General features: G+C 47.5%; 1 protein-coding gene and 1 long non-coding RNA gene across 5 annotated transcripts in view; one reads left to right on the top strand and one right to left on the bottom strand.

Moving 5' to 3' along the window:
• The window catches only part of LOC139049967 (uncharacterized), a 112940-nt gene that overhangs the window by 61435 nt on the left and 31924 nt on the right, over positions 1–19581 (bottom strand). The window contains exon 3 of the long non-coding RNA XR_011508679.1: positions 8503–8655. This is a non-coding gene — a long non-coding RNA (uncharacterized lncRNA). The remainder of the gene's footprint in view (positions 1–8502; positions 8656–19581) is intronic.
• The window catches only part of LOC139049965 (uncharacterized), a 51631-nt gene that overhangs the window by 8740 nt on the left and 23310 nt on the right, over positions 1–19581 (top strand). For all 4 annotated transcript variants that reach the window (XM_070525905.1, XM_070525906.1, XM_070525907.1 and 1 more), the window contains 5 exons: positions 2127–2230; positions 5086–5253; positions 8494–8667; positions 13710–13923; positions 18587–18737. In XM_070525905.1, coding sequence (XP_070382006.1) covers positions 2152–2230; positions 5086–5253; positions 8494–8667; positions 13710–13923; positions 18587–18737 — 786 coding nt within the window. In that variant the 5' untranslated portion in view covers positions 2127–2151. The remainder of the gene's footprint in view (positions 1–2126; positions 2231–5085; positions 5254–8493; positions 8668–13709; positions 13924–18586; positions 18738–19581) is intronic.

Below are 19581 nucleotides of genomic sequence, written 5' to 3'. Positions count from 1 at the left end.
CAGCAGTCCTCCACCGCGACGTCCCTCCTAATCAAATCTTGGTGTATGCACGCAAAACCCAGGAATTCAATTCTTTAACATATCCAAGTGGAAAGCAGCAATACTTTGCAAAAGCATGACGACAAAAAAGGAAAAGGAAAGGTACCGATAAAAGGCACATATTGATAGCGATTTAAAGTCAGCATTTCGGGAAGGGGTTAAATTCCATACAACATAATGACAACTTTGTTTATTTTAGTGCTGTGGAACGCCCAATGTCATGCAGTGTTTGTGTTTTATGGGGAGTACAGGACTGAAGATTAATCTCACGCAATTGTGCGCTCATTCACCATGCGCCTTTCGCAAGCTGTGCCGAAATGTAAACGTGAAATTGGGCACATGCGCACTATTAGACGTTGACGCGGCTGAATGCTTTTTTTTTTAACTTTCCTTTTCCTCCCCCGACCACCGTTTTATAATATAGTACCTACTCAGGATTTCTAAGTTTGGCGAAGCCAGGAGTTATACAAGGTGTTTCGTTTTGCACCATACATAATTATTTTGTTAAATTTCTGTGGCAGATAGCGTAATTGTAGTCCTTGAGCAAGATTACGGAAGGAGGCCGACATTACTCGCACAAGCCACTGAAATGCATAAATTACTCACTAAAAATCAGTAATTACCTTTTTTTTTGGTGCCGTCAAGCCACATGTAATTTAAGAATGGTAGCCGGTGAGTTAGCGAGGTATGTCAATGTCAGTTAGCGAGGTTTGCCAAGTGGAAAAAATGGCGTACCCACTGGAAGCGTGAGCAGTTAACGCCTAACGTGCCGTCTCATTTAATTATTCTGTGAATGAGCGGGCCAGAAAGATGTAGGATGATCTGCGTAGCAATATGATGGCTTAGTGCCTTCATCACTGAGGCACTTACCAAGAATACTTAGCGGTACTTTTCAGAACTACTATTAGCAGCGCTTGATAGTCGGTATACTGTCTGCAACTGCGCGATGCTGCAGAGCCTCCCCACTTCGAAGCCACATAGAGAGGGTGATCTCTGTGCGATTATGGAATAGCTATTCGTCGTCGAATCAAGTGCAATGCTAAGCCCTGCTTCTGTAACAATTTGTTTCTCTAAAGAATTTTTTGAGTTTATTATCTCGCTACTTACGAGGCTTTTGGGTGGTTTCATGTGCTCACTCTTTCATCATCGCACTTTCCAGCTGACAAAGAGTAAGTCGATATGCAGCCAATGTTTTTATTACTGCGCGTACATTTTCTTCTTCATGTCTTCCTTTTTCCAAAGAGAGCACGAAAAGAAGATAGTTCAATGCCTCCATAAAGAGAATATATAGTACTGTACTTGTACTTCACGGTAAATATTTGCACAAATTGTTCGCTCCACAAATTTGCTAGGAATTCATTTTCTGAAATCGGTGAAAAATTTATTTTGAAGAATTGCTTAAAACAAGGCGTCCCAGCTAATTTTAGCCAGAGTTTTAAAGTATGCGAATGCCACGTAGGTGGACAGAACCAAGGCAATGTTGTTTGCCGTCGCTTGTAGACACTCAAATTATTTTTTTTTCATTCCGTCTAATTAGGTAATTAGCGTATTTTCATTATTCGGCTTCTCAAATGTTGTAATTAGATGAAAAGAGTCAACGAGAAAGTTGTAGAGCGACATGAAAAACTGCCGATGCGGCTTTCTGTTATTCCATTCGGGCTACATAAAAGTGTTTTTCCGAGCGTGCAAATACCACGCAAGTGCACGCAAAATTGCCGCGCGACTGGCCGCTCCAAGCACTGCAGCATTGCGAATAGCTTAATTTTCCATCACAATAAATACAGAAAAAAAACAGTTGGACAATTCCTAGAATGCACAGAGGTCCTGTAATTGGGTGCGCTACTACGAGTGCTATTGATCAGGCTTCTCGATGGTTTTTCAAAAATTTCGAGGCCCAGCATGGTGTGTACCGAAAGTAGACAGCGGCAACAGTAGATTACTGGGAGAGGCCTTTGGTCAGCTCTTTTCGTAAAAGTATGGTTAAACTGATCAGCCTACTGATATGTGCATCAGCTAAGAACCCTTTACTCGCATTGTACTGCATGGGCTCCTGTCCTGAATGTCCACTTTATTATTCGAATTTCCAGAGATGATGGCAGCCCACAGACAATCATGTTCGCCGTCATCATGCTTTGCCTGTTTATCGGTCTTGCTGGATTTGTCGCCTACCTGCTGCTGGGAACAGTGAAAGGTCAGCAAAAAAAAAATTTCCTCACGTTATTCAATGTTTATGGGTTCGCAGCTTATGTGTATTTCCCTGAGGCATGAATTGGAGCTCGCACTTTGAGGTGACTTTACAATCATTTCTTGTTCAGGGTGAGCAGACAAATAGTTTGACGAACGAACAACAGATATATATCACGTAGCACAAAAAATATGACCACAAAAGCATTGCACTGACTTAGAGGTCTATAAAACGTCGCGTTTTACAAAGGTCCTTTGTGGTGCTCGCTGACATGATAGCAAGTTATTAGAGCGCAGCTCCTAGGTCCCTGTTCCTGCGGCAATGAGCTGATTCCTCGGTGTAACAGAGCGAACGAGCACGTCGAAGGACGAGAGAGCGAACACGGAGCGCAGCGGGTGAAGAAAGACGGCGATAGCAAACAGAGAGCGAGGAGGAAAGCGAAGGTGGAGGGTGCAGCGGAGCAATGAGGCGGAAAGCGGATGTTATGGCGAAAGCGTGTGAAGAAAAGCGCAGTGCTGCGCAAGACGGGCTCTGCGGCGACGAAGGCTACGAGGTGGCGACAGAGCGGCGCACGTCGTAAAACCCCTTAAACTTCGTAAAGTAGCGACGCTCTCTTACTCGGCCTCCACTCCCCCTCGTTTCTCCTCTCTTTCGCACTCCCTCCTCGACCGTGGCGCCACCTACACTGCTCGAGCGCAGCAACGGCGCTAACATGCGCTCCTCTCCACACCACAGACGCTTCTCGGATAAAAGTGGTGCTGAAGCAAGGCGCGAGGGCCCACGTGATGCTATCGGGCCAATAGCGAGGCGGCGTCGGCCTCGACCACAGCACGCGAGGAGGAGGCAGCGTCCTTCAAAGCGTGGCGCTACTTTACGGAATTTAAGGGGCTTTAGCGCGTCGACTGTTCACCGATGACGTCACTGATACCATACATGGTAACAAAGCGCTCCATGAACGGATGTCTGGCTGCGACGGCTGCTGTGAATCACGCCCACGCGTCAGACATGCACTTCCTCTCGCGATCTCCCGAGAATTGAAATAGTGACGTCACACTTCGCTCCCTCGGCAACGCGCCGCACTGATTGTCCGCGCCGGCCAATATATCGCGAAATGAAAAAAAAACGTATAGGGCTCCGCTCAAATTTCGCGTTACGCAATATCGTAATGGTCGGTGAATTAATATTTTCTTTTTATTGAAGGCAACCTTGTGCAGTGGTCGATTCGGATACGATCGGAATGCGATAATGACGGCGTGCTCGTAGCACGAAGTTCAAAATATTTTCCGCACATTTTAGCCAGTGTGTGCTGCAAAAGGCCAACTGGAAACTTCGAAAAGTATAACTTCCCATGAAACATTTATTTATGCTGTCTTGCAGCTGCCACTGCTCTTTTTCCAAAGAAACGCTGTGCGCCATGCTTGTCGTGTATGTATGCACTATCTGGCGCAAACGTTGAACAGTTGCGGGGCCACAAAACAATTTTTTGCAACACATGTCCCATTTAGTTTGAGCCCTGTGTTAACCATTCCTAAGCGATAATTAGGGTGTCTTCTATAGCACATGAACTAAGGTCCCCTAGAACAAGCAACCTTAGAAGCCCCGCGATATGAAGCAGCAGGCGACGTTTCTAAGGCAAAATACTCTTAATCGCAAACAATTTCCTAAAGAGAACAGCCATTAAATATTGTGCAGAAGTAGGTTCTAGATGCCAGTGATTCCACATTATAAACGATAGGTACGTTCCTTTTTCGTGTCTCAAAACCTTTCCTAGTTGCTTGCAAGCTTTATGTATTGTAGACTGTGAAAACCACGTCGACAATCGGAGGCTATCTTTCGTAGTCAAAAGCAAATTACCCAAAAAGAAGGCCGCCGTGTTAATTGGGATGTTACAAACTCCAAAGCCGGGCTTTCAGCTCCCCTTCACCGCGCGCCTCATGGAGACAAAAAAAAAATGTCAATTTTGCTCGAAAGGCGAACCATTGACGGCGAAAGCAATGTATTAGACACTTACACCAAATAAGGCTCGTAGTTGTATTACCCGTTTAAATTGAAGGAAATATTAGCTTATTAATTGAATGAACTAGCATACACTCTAAAAATACGTGCACAACATGTAGCCTCTATGTTGTCCCGAAACGATACTACCCCCCTTTAAGGCTGTACCCAGGATACTTCGAGCACACAATATCCATGCGGCTTATTCGGATGTTATTAAACAAAATGCTGGAAAATGACGCAATTTAAACAAATGGATAAATCGAATCGAGGAGAAGTAGTGCGATCGTAAAAGGGCTGTAACAGTCGGACCGTATAAACACCATCCTTTAGTTCGGTCCATATTTGCTAGAATAAAGTGTTCTCAAGACATAAAACAATTGTAGCGCTTTTTACAAGAAAACAGACCGAAAGACAATTAAAACAACTTTTTTTAATGTTTTTCTTTCGAGAGCAACTAATCCCGAGATTTTCTTGTGACTTGAGCTTCGCATAGAATGGCTCGAATATTATGCAGAGCGCTCACGGGTGCTCGAAGACCGAGCTGGGCAGCAAGTGGGCCGATGCCGCTTTTTCAAGCCCTGCCCGAGGGCCCGAGACAACGCAATACTGCCTTAATCCGAGCGGGCCGGAGACAGGCTGGGCCCGTTGAGTGCACCAATGTGTGGAGCAACCCGAACCGCCATGAGCCGGTCGGGCTGCTGAGGGAGAGACGCGCTCTCTCCTCGAACCACAAATACATAAACTAGCCGCAGTCCCGCGAACGTGCTGACAAAAATAAAACAATGTGCGACATCTTGAACGTACTAGGACGAAAGATGCGTTCCGTGTCCATACTAGCTTCACGTTTTGTTTTGTGTGCGCAGTTGAAGAAGCAGACGAAGCGGACATCTTTGGAGGAGACACTGGCGGTGGCGGTGGCGGTGGCGGTGGCGGTGGCGGTGGCGGTGGCGGTGGCGGTGGCGGTGGTGGTGGCGGTGGCGGTGGAGGCAGCCCTCCACCTAGAGTGCCACCTACTACGCCAAGGGCGGCTGGTGAGTTTTTCCCGTCTTGCAAGAACCGCTAGAACTATGGGTGTCTGAAGAATTGGAGGTTGACCACTTCCTTAAGAGAAAACTGGTTATATCGATACGACCTCACCTTCACTTCTGCTGTCATTTCAACGCTTGAATCATAGTTTCGCGATCTCGCTTTTCCGCCTTGTAGCGAAGGAAATGCGCGGCGCTGAAAAGTAAGCAGCTTCCAATTTAATCGTTGCAGAACCTCCAAGACGCAACCTGTTTGCAACCAACGACACTGCGGGTGTCAGCAGTGCGGTTTCGAAGTTACTGTGCTTCACAACCACACTACATCCTCTACTCTCCTATTCTAATCCGCTGCGGTTATAGCAGAGGGCAAATGCATTGGTCGCGACAAGAATTTCTGTAAAACACATCTGGACGAATGTCGGCGTTACTGCGATTAGCATTGAAGCCATGCAGCGACACACCGCGTCGCCATTGCTGAAACGCGTAACATGCTGCAAATGGCTGCTCGCTCGCGCTTCCAATATGCGAATGCTGTGACCTCTCGCGTGCCGCCACGAAATTCCCGCGTGACACCTGTCTGAATATAAATGCACATAACATTGAACGAGAATATATGACGTGGGTTCCGTTCTGTTCACGGCAGGCGCCATCTTTAAAGTACTGTTTTTCGTCATTGAACAGCAACGCAAACCCAAGGGCACACACATATGCACCCAAGTTGGCGGCAGACGTTTATCGAAGTGCAACAGTCATACCCAGTGGCACATAACCAGAAACCCAACATGCCTTTAAACAGGTTCATTGAACAGCCGCACATACCCGGTGACGCAAACCTGGTCACCCAAGTTGATGTTAAAAAGGCTCACTGAATAGCGCCGCATAACCAGTGTGACATGGCCAGTGATCCATGTTTGTCGGACAGTTAGTTTCGAACTCGCTTTCGCCAGCCCGGCTACCCGATGCTGTGTGCATTTTCACGGACCACGCAGGGACCCAAGTTGGTGTAAAAAAGGTTAGCCGAGGACAACCATACATACCGCAGACTTGGTGAGGTTACCGAATAATGCTAATCACATTATTGGCAGCTAGTACTGGTGAGAATAAGCTCAATTAAACCAGTGAAATCTGATAGAAGATCAATGTATTCTGCGAAACTTTGTAAACATACGACTTGTCCTTGTAGCGACCACGTCTCAACTGCCACAGAATCGTCTCGTACCCGATATCACCCGGAGCAATTATGCGGGCGAAGTTCAGCAAGTTTGCGTACGAACGTTAACAAATTGTGCATCAATATAAGCCCTTCGTATACGTCGACCTAAACTGTCTCTGAGTTTTTAGTGAGCTAAAAACCAAAACGAAAAACCAACATGCCCAAGCTGACGCTCTTTCAAATGAAAATATTGCGCCAGTTAACGTCGAAAGGGTTCCTCATCATGAGAAGGATGCTTGGAGAGTTATAGGAAAAATGAGTTGTGGGCATAGTCTAGGTATTACAAATCAAGACAAACAGCTTGCCGCGACATACCTGAAAACTACAACTATTGCATTCTACCATTACTAATATATGGGTCAGAGACTTCGCGGTTAACAAAGAAATTTGAGAATAGTTAGGGACTGTGTGATACAACGAAAAATGCTGGCTCAGCCTTAAAAGACAGAGAAGCAACGGTCTTTACCAGAGAACAACGGGGGTGCAGTGCAAACCAGAATATGGGTCTGTCCGGAATATGCGACCCCTCACCTTGACTTGGCCAGACGGCGACTCGCAATGTGCTAAATACCGCTAAATACGACCAGTGGCGAATTTAACGCCTTTTTTTAAGGGGAGGGAAGAAATCTGGTTTATACGGTAGTCGAATTTCTCTTTGACATTGACAAGACGAAGTGCAGTTCGGCAGGCGTAGTGCGCAACGTCGAAACGGCATGCGCGGGACATGGGTAATTGGAGATGGCAGGGAGAGGCCTAAGTCTTGCAGGGACAATAAAGAGGATGAGGCTGGTGGTTGCCTGAAATAACGATCGGGTGTAGGCACTCTCCTGGCCTGGTAAGTACGAGAGATGTCAGCTGGAAAAAGCGAAGCAGGTTGCCAAAGAATATTGCAGGGGCGCTATAACGTAAAACTATTTCAAGCTTTTCAATTTCAATTCTGCAATCAGCCCTCCGCCATTGGTAGAAAACTTTTTTGGACCACCCCCCTTTCACCTGTCCGTCACGCGACGTCACGAAAACCGCGATATGGCCCCTTCTAATATGACATGTACACGCTGATTATGCATGATTTGACCGAACAAAAGAAAAATAGTTATTTCTGATTCGACGCCTTTTAGTCATTAGCCCTCGGTTATTGGTCAAACATTTTCGGGCTGCACCCACTTCACTGCCTGTCACGAAACGTCACAAAACCGCAAAAACTAACGCGTCAAAGTGACGTGTTCGCGTTAAAGATGCATTAATATGCCCAACAAAACTGAATTTTCTTCTGAATAGCCGCAGGCTGCCCCGCTCCGAAAGGAATAAAAAATGGCCGCCGTCAATCGCTCAGGCACTGGCTACTCGCACCTGCCGGAGAGCATGGGTTTATTTGCGCATATTAAAGCCTTTTGCGTGGCCGTGTAACGTTTTCGAGCACGTTTGGCCCGTTTACGACCTCGTACTGCTAGCTCTATTTCGCTGATGATCCGTTTTAGCGTCATTCTCAAGTTTCCGTGGTATGCCGCCGTAATTTTCGACCAGCCACCACAAGCTAAGCAAGGGAAAGTGGAACAATCACAGACGCCAGCACCACCTTATACATCCGGTTATCGATTCTCAGTGCAGTGGCTCGGCCCCATCGAATCCCTCTCCACTTGAGCGTGCTCCTTGCCTCTTGTCAGCCAATTAGATAAGACGATCCGCTCAGTGTAGGCAATGGTATTCGTTTTTCAAGCAAACAAAAGTGACCTCCTATGAACGAGGAGAGCGTTTGATTGGTCTGTTCAGACAACCCTGCAGGTCACCGCTCAATGCTTGCGTCGGTGGTTACGGAAATTTGATGTCAGGAGATTGGAATAAAAACATAGTGGCATAGTTTTACGTTATAGGGCCCCAGGTGTCCACCCCGAGCGTTTAAATGAAATGCTCGCTGCAAATACCCCTCTTCTTGACCAACTAAACTACATTATGCGCAATTAAATGCCTCACTAGTTATTGCTTAACGCGCTTGTATACTGTGTCGATTTACAATATGACACATCCGCCTACAGCTGTCTCACCGGTAGACCATGCGCCAGACGGCAGACCACCAGATGTCCCGCCACCCGGCATCCCTCCTCCAGCCGTCCATCCACGACCTGCACCTCCTCCAGCTGTGCCACCACGACCTGTACCTCCTCCAGCTCGGCCGCCGCCCGCACCAATGCCTCCACCTACGAAGCCATGTAAGTCATAGTTAGCACTTTAAACGGTTTGCAGGCTGCGAGATGCTCCGATATACGCCTATCGCTAGACACTATTAGGCGACACTGTGCTCATGCTATTCAATAGCACTGTCTCACTTGCCAGCATAAGATTACTATCTGCTAAGTGTTGATATGTATATCTATACAAATATAGCATGCTCGGAAAATAACTGCGCATTGATAAAATGAACATAAATATTGTTACGCCCTATTCCAGCGCACTGAAGCACGCATCCTGCCTAGCATGGAAGGATGCGCCAGAAAGAGGGTGAAGACGACGATCAGAGTAGCACTCGTGTTGTTGTTCTGCCATCTAGCCGGCAGCCATCGCTCTCTGTATATATATATATATTGTAAACACAATTTCCTATCCCTTTTGGCTACTCTCATCCCCGTGGCATCTTGGTGGGAGATGCGGGGTACCCAAAGGGTACACCGGAGCTCGGCAGCGGCCGACGCTTGGCTTTCTCCACGATGGAGGAATAGGGGTCGACGCTCACCGAGGCAACTGGAACGACAACGGTCGTCCTGGCTCAGCTAAAAGACCCAGGCACATTCTGCGGGAATGACAATGCCGAGATCGAGGACTGGCTACACCTGTACGAGCTTGCAAGTAAGAACAATCACTGGGATGAGACGATCACGTTGGCAAACATATCTCAAAGGAACAGCGAAGGTGTGGTTTGAGATTAGCGAAGACGAAACTGGGAGCTGGGATGCATGCAAGGAAAAGATGCGCTCCCTGTTCGGCAAGTCTGCAGGTAGAAAGGCAGCAGCGAAGACGGAGCTGGCATCTCGTGCGCAGAAAGCGACAGGTCATACCTGACTTATGCACAGGACGTGCTTGCCGTGTGCCGCAAAGCCAACGACGGCATGACGGAGCCCGAGAAAGTTGGCCACGTGTTAAAGGGCCTAGCAGATGATGCCTTCAATCTTCTAAGCTGCGAAGACAGCGACAGCGTCGACCACGTCATCCAAGAGTGCAAGCGCTTTGAGGCCGCCAAAAGTCGACGCATTGCCCATCATTTCGCTCGACTTCCGAACACGGCAGCAGCATGGTTGTGCGAAGACGCGCCTGAACCGTCGGCGCCTCTCACCTTAGAACACGAGAAGGAGATCGTCCGACATGAAATTGACGCTGTCTCCTGCTTCTACGTGCGGCCTTACCTGTGATCATAGCTCCCAGATGGCACTAGTCCAAGCTCTCGTTCATCAGGAGCTCTCTAATGCTGGCCTGGACTCCCTGTGCACCGCAGCTCGTTATCAGCCGATCTACCGCCGTCCTTCACTTTTGCACGCCCAAGGTCAAAGGCCACCGTTCCCTACTCGCAATCCAGTCGAGCGTAGGACTGCTGATGACCGTCCCATTTACTTCAACTGCCAACGTATTGGACACCTGGCCCACTTCACTCGAGTTACGAGGAAGAAACTTGCACCAATGACCGGGAGCCAGTCTATGGAAGTGTCTTGCGCGTTTAATGGGTATCGTTTGTTCATAGCGTGCACGTGAGGCGCATGGCGCATCACGTTCCACCATTTAGCTTCCATGGGATTTTCTAGCGATGAGGCGGAGTACTGCCCTGCGTGTAGCTCGTTCAAACTGGCGTTAAGATCAGGCGAAGAGGGTCGACCGTTTCTATCGTTTCACTCGACGACACGAACGGAAAGAAAAGCGTTCGCATCGGGACTAATTGTTGCCGCTCGTCCTGCCGCTGCTCTCTTTGCGACCAAGAAACTTAACGCTTACTTTCCCACATTTGCACGCGACTCGCACACTCCTGCACTTAGAATCCCGTTGGACGAAATTGCCCTTCTTTAGCACTAACTGTGTAGTTACTCTCGCTTACCAGCGCACGTTTCCTAGAGTGTACTAAGCCAAGAGATAATGAAGCCAGCGGAAGCAAAGGAGAACCTCGTTTTTCATTGAAGTGTGGAAGTGATACGTGAAAAGGAAATGAAAGTGGACGAAACAACAAGTTACCCTTGATAGGAGCCAACTCAAGAACATCTGCTTTAATGGCTGACTGCGGGTTTCGTCACACAAACATGCCTGACAGAGCGTCCTTCATTAACTCGCTTTCAGTTATGCCGATACCTTGTTACTAACCCGCGTCCGGCTAGTAATCATAAGGTGCGTAAATAAGGCGCGATAAAAAAAACGCCAGGTGTCCTATTTTCTGCTAAGCCGCCGTTCAGTTTACTGGGTCCTCAAATGGAACTACTACTACGAATCAGCGTAGGTGTCGTACTTTTTTCCTCTCTCTCTCTCTCTCTCTTTCTTTTTCTTTTTCGAAATCACTGCCGGGGAACTTTGGCGGGACCGTCGGATGTCATGAGTCTTAGCTGTAGAGTCGCAGCTGTATTTTCGGCACTGGTGAGCTTGAAAGCGCACCCGTTTCAGCCTAAAGCTCCTAACCGAACTGCGAAAGATAATTACAAAGCACGCTTTATTTAATAACGTGTCTACAGTGTGGGGTGTGAGCTGGTCGAAAAACCATCTATACGGCTTTCGAAACTTATCCTTGCACCTTAAAGAAGGGAAGAAGGGTCCGTGTCTTTTTTAGCGCAATTCCCTTCTTTAAGTATGTACGACCGACTCGCCCAACAACGTGCTCTCCTGAATCCTTGCACCCCTGACTTTGGTAGGGGTAAATTGAATCAGCATGTATTCCCACGAGATCGGGAGGAAGTCAGCTTGGTTGATAGGGCACATTTAGGCTAAGGAAATAGTGGAAACAAAACATGGACCGAGGAAGGACAATACACATAACGCAAAATTCAACAATTGATTTATTCGAAACAGGACGCATGTGTACCTACAAAGAGGACGCTCAAATTGCGTGCTACATGCCACGCGCCCATTCAGTTTCTGTTACTGTAATCATTCCTTTGGGTTAGCGTACGTGCAGTGTTCATCCTCAGCTATTGTTTTATTTACGCGCTGTTTCTTTGCATCGTGTTGTCCCCTTATTCTTTCTGCAAGCTTGCACGCTCTATACCTTAGTTACTACCACGACAGGAATTTTCGTTGTCCGACCGCCAATGAAGCACCCAGACGATCCAAAGTCATAGGCGTCGGCTACTGAAGGCCTTCGTAGGCTCAGCGGCGAAGCTGGCCCTGGTTGACGCGTTAAAAGTAATTTACCTGAAGCAATTAGGCATTCTGAGATTGTAGTGGCGCGTTTGCGCCATGACATCTATTACTGAACAAAATAGACTTGCACGGAGATTTTCGAACACGTGTTTCCAGGGTTGAAGACATCCGGGACCCTTTTGACAGGGAATGGCTGCTCCTCGATGATGCGGCTTTGAGCGGCTACCAGACTAACCACGTGCGAGCCGGGCCCTCAAGCCGTCCCCATGCGTCGAAGCGATTCGCTGACCTGGAAGAACCTCCAGGTTAAGGTTCAGCGGTTCCGCTGTCGCCGACTTTCGAAAGCAGGAGGGCGAAACTTCGGCCTAACTGCCGTATCGAGAACGGTCTTCAAAGCCGTTCGACAGCCTGTTGCAGCAGATCTAAATCGCCAATGAACTAGTCCTGGACGGTTTCCCACGGTCGGCCTGCGCGGTGCATGCACTGCCGTGGTTCGGGACACGTGCGCCTGGCCTGCACGCTGCCGGCGTCACGGACACGTCGGGGCCGACTGCTCACGTCCCCTACGCCGCAGTGACGGGACAAGCGGAGAGCGCGAGAATTCAACCGTTGCAGCCACGCCCGGCCAAAAGCTCGCGATTTGACCCACGGCCTCAGAGATCGGGCGATACGAGCTGCAAAGACAGCGCTCGCCGCCCGGAGGCCACGTTTCACGCTGTCAACAGTAACATGCCGTGTCTGTGCTATAGTAGCTTACAATTCGCTCGATGACAACGCCGGTGAACTTTCAATGCGCAACCAGATAAAACGGTGCATCTTAACTGAAGAAAAGTGCTGCGCATGCGTTCCGCTCATAGAACGGACACTGATATCTAAAAAATGAAAAAAAAAATTCTCGAATTTAACACGGTCAAATTAGCCTTGCCGACAGGGCTGCTAGCGTTAACAATCTTTAAACGGGAGCGACCTCTCCAATTGGGGAATTAAGATGAAACAGGAGAGCACGTTGTTGGGCGAGTCGGTCGTACATACTTAAAGAAGGGAATTGCGCTAAAAAAGACACGGACGAGTAAGGACATGGACGGGCGCAAACTCGCGACTGATTTTATTCAGAAGGAACACAAATATATATACCTAGATTCTTATTGATTAATCATTGCCTAAGCGCACATGCCAAGAACGTTTTTTCTTTCTTATACAAATTTATACTGGAATCGCTTACACATACATTCATAGGGTCTCCCACAACCTGAAGAATGTAGCCAATCGCTACGGTGTGCCGGTGGTATTTTCTGCCCCGCGCAAGTTGGCCTCTTTGTGCCCCCGGATTGTCTCCGGCGAGGAATGCGTGCGAGACTGCACCAAACGTCACGCCACCGAGTTTGTCAGGTGTTCGGTCGGGGTTGTGTATGAAATTCCCCTGACATGTGGAAAAGTTTACATTGGCCAGACGGGCCGTTGTATAAATGAACGACTGAGGGAACACAAGCTCTCTATGGTTAATGAAAAAGGGTCAAATTTGCCCTTACATTGCGGCGCATGCCCTTTGGCTACGCCTGATAAAGCATGCCAGCCTTTGCTGGCTAGAACCAAAATCTTAAGGCGCAGTCGTAACCAGGTAGCACGTGAACTCGCAGAAGCTTTTACATTGATAAGTCAGGTGATGATTGTGTAAGCGATTCCAGTATAAATTTGTATAAGAAAGAAAAAACGTTCTTGGCATGTGCGCTTAGGCAATTATTAGGCAATAAGAATCTAGGTATATATATTTGTGTTCCTTCTGAATAAAATCAGTCGCGAGTTTGCGCCCGTCCATGTCCTTACTCGTCCGTGTCTTTTTTAGCGCAATTCCCTTCTTTAAGATGAAACACGTTCGAGAATTTCTTTTTGCGGCCCCCCAACCTTTCTCGTAACTCCCCCTTTGCAGTCTCGGTCAACGAGCTCGTGTGCACGGTCGGGGCCTACGCGATCTTCCCCAGCATGATCCCGACGGACGGCCTCTGCACCTACATCTACTACAGGGACGTCGCAATTGCTCGCGGCACTCTGCACGGCGTCCTGGTTCCTGAAAGCTGGGCGACGTTCCAGAATGAGATGCAGAGCCGCAGTCGACCTTTGGGGGGCATCGGCTTCGATATCCGGTTGGTAATTCATTAAAGCAAACCAACATTCTTGACGCGATACATTCTGGCCAAGCATAACAGTGCAACTGTTAGAGGCCAGCTCCAGCAGAATTTATGCCCCGTAAGAAGCCTATAGTTTGACGTAATGCAGGCATACAGAAACCTCTCGAGAATGCGCCGAAATTGAGATACGAGCGGATGCGTTGCGAAATGCTCGCGAAAGTAGTTTTTTGATACCCTAAATATGGCGGTGAAACGCCCCCACAGGGGCGGGCCAGCTGCGTGCTAAAAGATACGGGAGGCGACAGGCTGGCGATTAACATCCGCCACACGTCCGCCAACCAACATGTACAAGCGCACTCAGCTTAGGAGCTATTTAAAGGCTGCTAATGGGAAAGTTAGGCAGTTATCAGCTTTGCAACGATTGCTTCAGTATGCCACACAAGTGTACTTATTCTATTAGCAATGCAGCCAAAGTGAAATTTCGCAGTAGTTTGCCTTTAGGGACTGCAAATTTTTTTTTACGGCCGCGTTAAGGCAAACGCCTGCCACCAAACAAACTTAAGCTAGGCCGCCTGGAATGCTCTAAGGTTATTGGCTAGGGTCTGTAAATTTCACAGTCAACAAAATATTTCGCTCCGCTGACTGACCTTGGCGGTTTAACTTGCAGCATTCTCGAAAGCTGCAAGTAAAGTTCAAAGGAGAGCAATAAAGAAGTCCCCCTAAAATTAATAGAATGTTAAGCAGTTCTGAAAAAAAAGCGAGTAGCGCATTGACTGAGGGAGGCTATAGTGGATGGATTTGTAGTTGCAATGAGGAGTTCTGTAGCATGCGCCAAACAAAGGATAAGTTACAAGGGTAAGTTAGCGTTCCAGCTCCCTAAATGAATCTTGTATCTCGTCTTTACCAACGGAACCTTGCAGACTAAGTACAGGTGAGATTTAAAACAATTGTTTCACTGCGTTTTCAAAATCGCTGGTTGTGCATGCAGTGAGCAGGACGCCTCGGGGCAAACAGTGATTGTTGCATAGGTTACGACGAAACAAACGAAACGCGCGAAGCTTTTCATGCGCGATTGGTTGGCAGAAATAGTCACTGATACACGCGCGGTTACACAACACAGCCAACCCGTTTTTTTGTTCTTTTTTTTTAAGCGAGGGGTTTCTTTTCGAAATTTCCCGGACTTTCCCGACCATGACTACGGAGGGCTCCTGCCTATTCCACTAGTTCATACATTTAGAAAAAAAAATTGAATTACGTGCCTGATGGTGGTACTGAATCTCGGTCACGTACCCAGTATAGCAGCACGGTGCTCTGACCAATTGGAACCAATCGCACTTATACATCTATCGTGCTAACGCCAACTGTATCTTCGAGATGGTCGTCGTGCGTGTCACGTGGTGTGTCACACGCAGCAAGGTGCTCTGACCAATAGGAACCAATCGCACTTATACTTCTATCGTGCTTACGCCAACTGCATCTTCCAGATGGTCGTCGCGCGTATCACGTGGTGTGTCACACGCAGCACGGAGCTCTGACCAATAGGAACCAATCGCACTTATACTTCTATCGTGCTAACGCCAACTGTATCTTCCAGATGGTCGTGGCGCGTGTCACGTGGTGTGTCACACGCGTGAGCGAGAGTACACGCGCGCGCTACAGTTTCCCTCGCGCCAAAGACCCAAAAGTAAAACGGCCAAACCTACAGCATTGTCTTAACCAGTTCACGAAAGCTTCACTACGCATCCGCACAATTGTGTTTGTTAACTTGGATATGCCAGGTGTGCGCGTGCGTGTGTGCAGATTATGCCCAATAATATATTCAACACCTGCGCAACAACTGACCCCTTCAATCCACATGAAATGAGGGCTCCCCAAGAACTGCTCCGTGGCCTTGCGCTGAAACACAAAACTTGTTGCTAAAGGGATGGTGCAAGTTCTGGGTGATCCGGGGTTCGTTGCGCGCACGTCTCGCACTCGTGTCGAGAAGGCGGATGTCTCCGGTTCACCGATTGCATCACCCCCGAGCAACAGAGCTCACGCTGACGTCTCCCCCATGTCCATCTCCCCACGGCGAAGCTCTTAACCGTCATCATCCTAGGCCGATAAGGCAAGTACCTTATAAGGTGTACCTGGCCCGGCCACTCTTCACCCGCCCGGGTCACGTACACAATGGGCGAGCGTTTTTGAGTATACCTGCCCGTCGACAATAGTAAAGACCGCTGTGATGAAAACCTTGATATCGTTGAACGCTCAAATTCCTTTCACTCTGAATAACGGGTACATTGCATGACCGTAGTCACATTTTCTACAAACGGTAGCCACAAATACGGCTGCACCCTGCCTTCAATTCGACTGAAAGCCGTTACTCCGTCTTAGATGTGTGGCTTCCAAAGATCGCGCCGGTTTCGCGCTACGCATGACGCAATCGGAGCTCAAGTTAGCCTCGTGGCTGACTTTCTGAGAGGAGTAGCTCACCAGTGCGTGTGTATATGGTCTCGTTCTGAGAAAGTTGGCTACGCCACAGTTGGTATAATTTATCAGACTCAAACATTTGCATGCTTACCAGGAGAAGGCCTACAAGTGGGCACTTCGTTGCACAATTTTGACGCTTGCTCGTCTACGGCCGCTTCGCGTTCAGCCCGAAGAATGGCGTGACGAGACTCGGGCAGCAAGAAAGATATATTCAAAGCTTTTGACCACGGCGAGTGTGTGCCCGTATCCATATGGAGTGCGATGACAGTAGATTGAAGCAAGCGCACGAGTCCGAACCATCAGCTAGTGCGGCTGGCTCGAGTGTGTGTGTGTGTGTGTGTGTGTGTGTGTGTGTGTGGAGGGGGGCGGAGGGACATTTATTTACGGCATTGCCCAAATAGGGCTCCAACGACGTAAAACGACTGGAATCGGTATTTATGAAAAATTCGCCACTGGCCTTCCGTGAAAGATTCAGGCGTGCGCCCCGCCCATTTTGGCGGAGTCTTTTGCTGTTTCCAATTTATGTTAACTACCTTCCTAACGGCCTTAACTCATCGACAAAGTTGTTCGCCGATGACGGCGTCAGGTTTCGCCCGATAACCAACAGAAACAATTTTTATATGTTGTTCAATCTGACCTTGGCACCATATGTGAGTTGTGTAACAAACGACAAATGACTCTCAACGCGACTAAATGTAAAATGACCGTTTCTCGCCTCTGCATTCCTTCCAGTTCTTTTGACTATCTTACTAATGGAACTAAATTAGATCGCAGTATAAATAACCAGTAATGTTTGGTGGTGCCATAACATAAACTACATTACAACAAAGCTAATCGTTCACGGAAATGCCTTCGTAGAAACTTTAACCAAGCCAATTCAAACTTTGATCCAGTATTATATAAGACAATAATTCGACCTGAACAAGAATATGCAGCACTGATGTGGGATCCTCATCAACACACTCTAGTTGACTCATTAATCTATCCAAAACTGAGCGGCAATATTTATGTTATCAGATTATAACCGATCTTCAAGCGTCACCTCAATGAAATATTTTTTTGGCCTTGGCCTATGCCTTGACCTGATAATACGACGAAAAGTACTTCCTCTTTTTCATAAGATCTCTTTCACAATGCAATTCTTCAGGCTGTGTTCGTCTCAGCACCATCCTACTTTTCATCGCGCACGGACCACCCTAACAAAGTAGCCCCTTCTTTCTGTCGCACTAACTTTTTCTTACATTCCTTCTTACCAAAGACCATCAAAGACTGGAATCACCTTCCCGCCTGAGTTGCTGCTACAGAGGATAGCAACTCTTTCAAGACTGCCATCATACTTCTCTTTTCTAATTAGATGCAATTAACATTTTTTCACCATTTCAGTAGTATGTGCAGATGTAATTAGATGTTTTTATTTTTCTTAGTTGATCTTGTTGTCATTATTTTACTATCTCACTATTTGTTCCACTATGGCGTGTAAGTAATACGTGTATTATGATGTATATTGACATTTATATTAGGATGTCATCTTTTTTTCTCTGTAGTTTTTTCTACTAGTTCACTGCAATGTAACCCACCCCCTCTGCAGTGCCTTGTGGCCTTGAGAGTATTCAAATAAATTTTGACCTACCTCTGAGGGCCCACAGCGAACTTGAAATAAAATTAGATATATATAGTATTACGTTATCCCGGCCCAGCTTGTAAAACAAATGGGCGCACCATGCTTGGGAAGCGAGCAGGATCGGAATGTTTCACCGTAAGACGTACATCCACACGCTGTAACAGCAATTAGGCACGTAAACTTTCTAATTTGTGAATGAACGTAACTTGTGCATATGACTACGTCGTAAATGTAGCCTAACGCCAATACACTCTCTGCAACACGAACAAGGCATTTCATGTACCCTGTTGTCGCCGCTTCCCAGATGCAGCCTATACCCCTTTTTTTTTTCCTTTTTTCTCTTTTGTCTCGGAGTCGTGGTCTCTAGAATTTCGCTCGTGTCTGTACATTAGTAGGCATTGTGTTACTGCCTGTCTTGTCTGTTATACTGTCTTTCACTTGTGACGAAAGTGTGTTGAAAGCGAATCAGGTTGAAGTGCTAACATTTTGGTGAATTTCTTGCACGTGGGATATCAGTGAACGAACACCTCTGTACAGATCGTAGTGACAAGGGCACGACCTTTGATCTCGTTCGCTCCTTCCAAGGTACTCAAGCGCCGCCGACATCAACGGAACGATAGAGGAGAAGCTAACAGAACTTGTACCGAAAAACATCAAGCACTATGGTGTTCTGAACGTGCTGCAGAGCGCGCAGAAGATCAGGGCGCTGTACGACAAAGCAAAAAAACTTCTTCAAGTAAGTACATCACTCCTTCTGGTCCGCGCCCCATGCGCCATTAAACATCAATCATCAATCAATCAATCAATCCTGGTCCGCGTGTCAAATATCGCACTAATGTCGCTTGTCGGTGTCGTTTATTCTGGAAGAGCTTAAGGCAGACACTATTTGCACGATACGAATTGTTTACACGGCCTTCCTACATACAAAGGCCACTTCTCGAACAAAATCAAAGGAGCATGAAACAGACATCGCAAACCATGTACACCTGTACAGTATGGCCGCGCAAGAATACTGTCTTAATGAGCCACGTACCGTACTGCGTCGCAGTACCATCTACGGTCACTGCTTGATTCTTACGCACCCTTGATAGATGTATGGACATCATTCTCACAAACAGCAATAAAAACAATTGCAATGCCTTATTTCGAACACCCACACGCAATATTATCAAATATAAATACAAAGCTGTTCATCGTTCATTCTCAAGAGCGGTTCGCTCTGGACAAAATTTATACCGCGCGTCTGCAGTGGAACAGGCGTCACTGCCGCCACTGTCAATGGCCCCGTTATCACTAGAGCCCCGAACATATAATCTTCCTTGCCACTTCTGGAATGTGAGATACCGAACGCCTTGAAGACCAAGGCAGCCTCACGAACGGAAGGAGCGAGCTCAAAGCTGCAACAGCTCCCTTAGCTGCAGCGACGTGTGCATTGGATTGGATTATAGAAATATGAATCACTTTGACGATAACATGTTGCTGTTGTTATGTAGGTTTCGTATTCGAACACAGCACACATGTGATTAAATTTGTGTACTTTTCTTGAAGAAAAGTGCGCGCTATAGAATCGAGTGAGCGTG

The sequence above is a fragment of the Dermacentor albipictus genome, chromosome 9, assembly GCF_038994185.2.
Source record: "Dermacentor albipictus isolate Rhodes 1998 colony chromosome 9, USDA_Dalb.pri_finalv2, whole genome shotgun sequence".
NCBI lineage: Eukaryota > Metazoa > Arthropoda > Arachnida > Ixodida > Ixodidae > Dermacentor > Dermacentor albipictus.
Note: the sequence above shows the minus strand (reverse complement) of the source record. Positions and strands in the feature narration are given on the sequence as shown.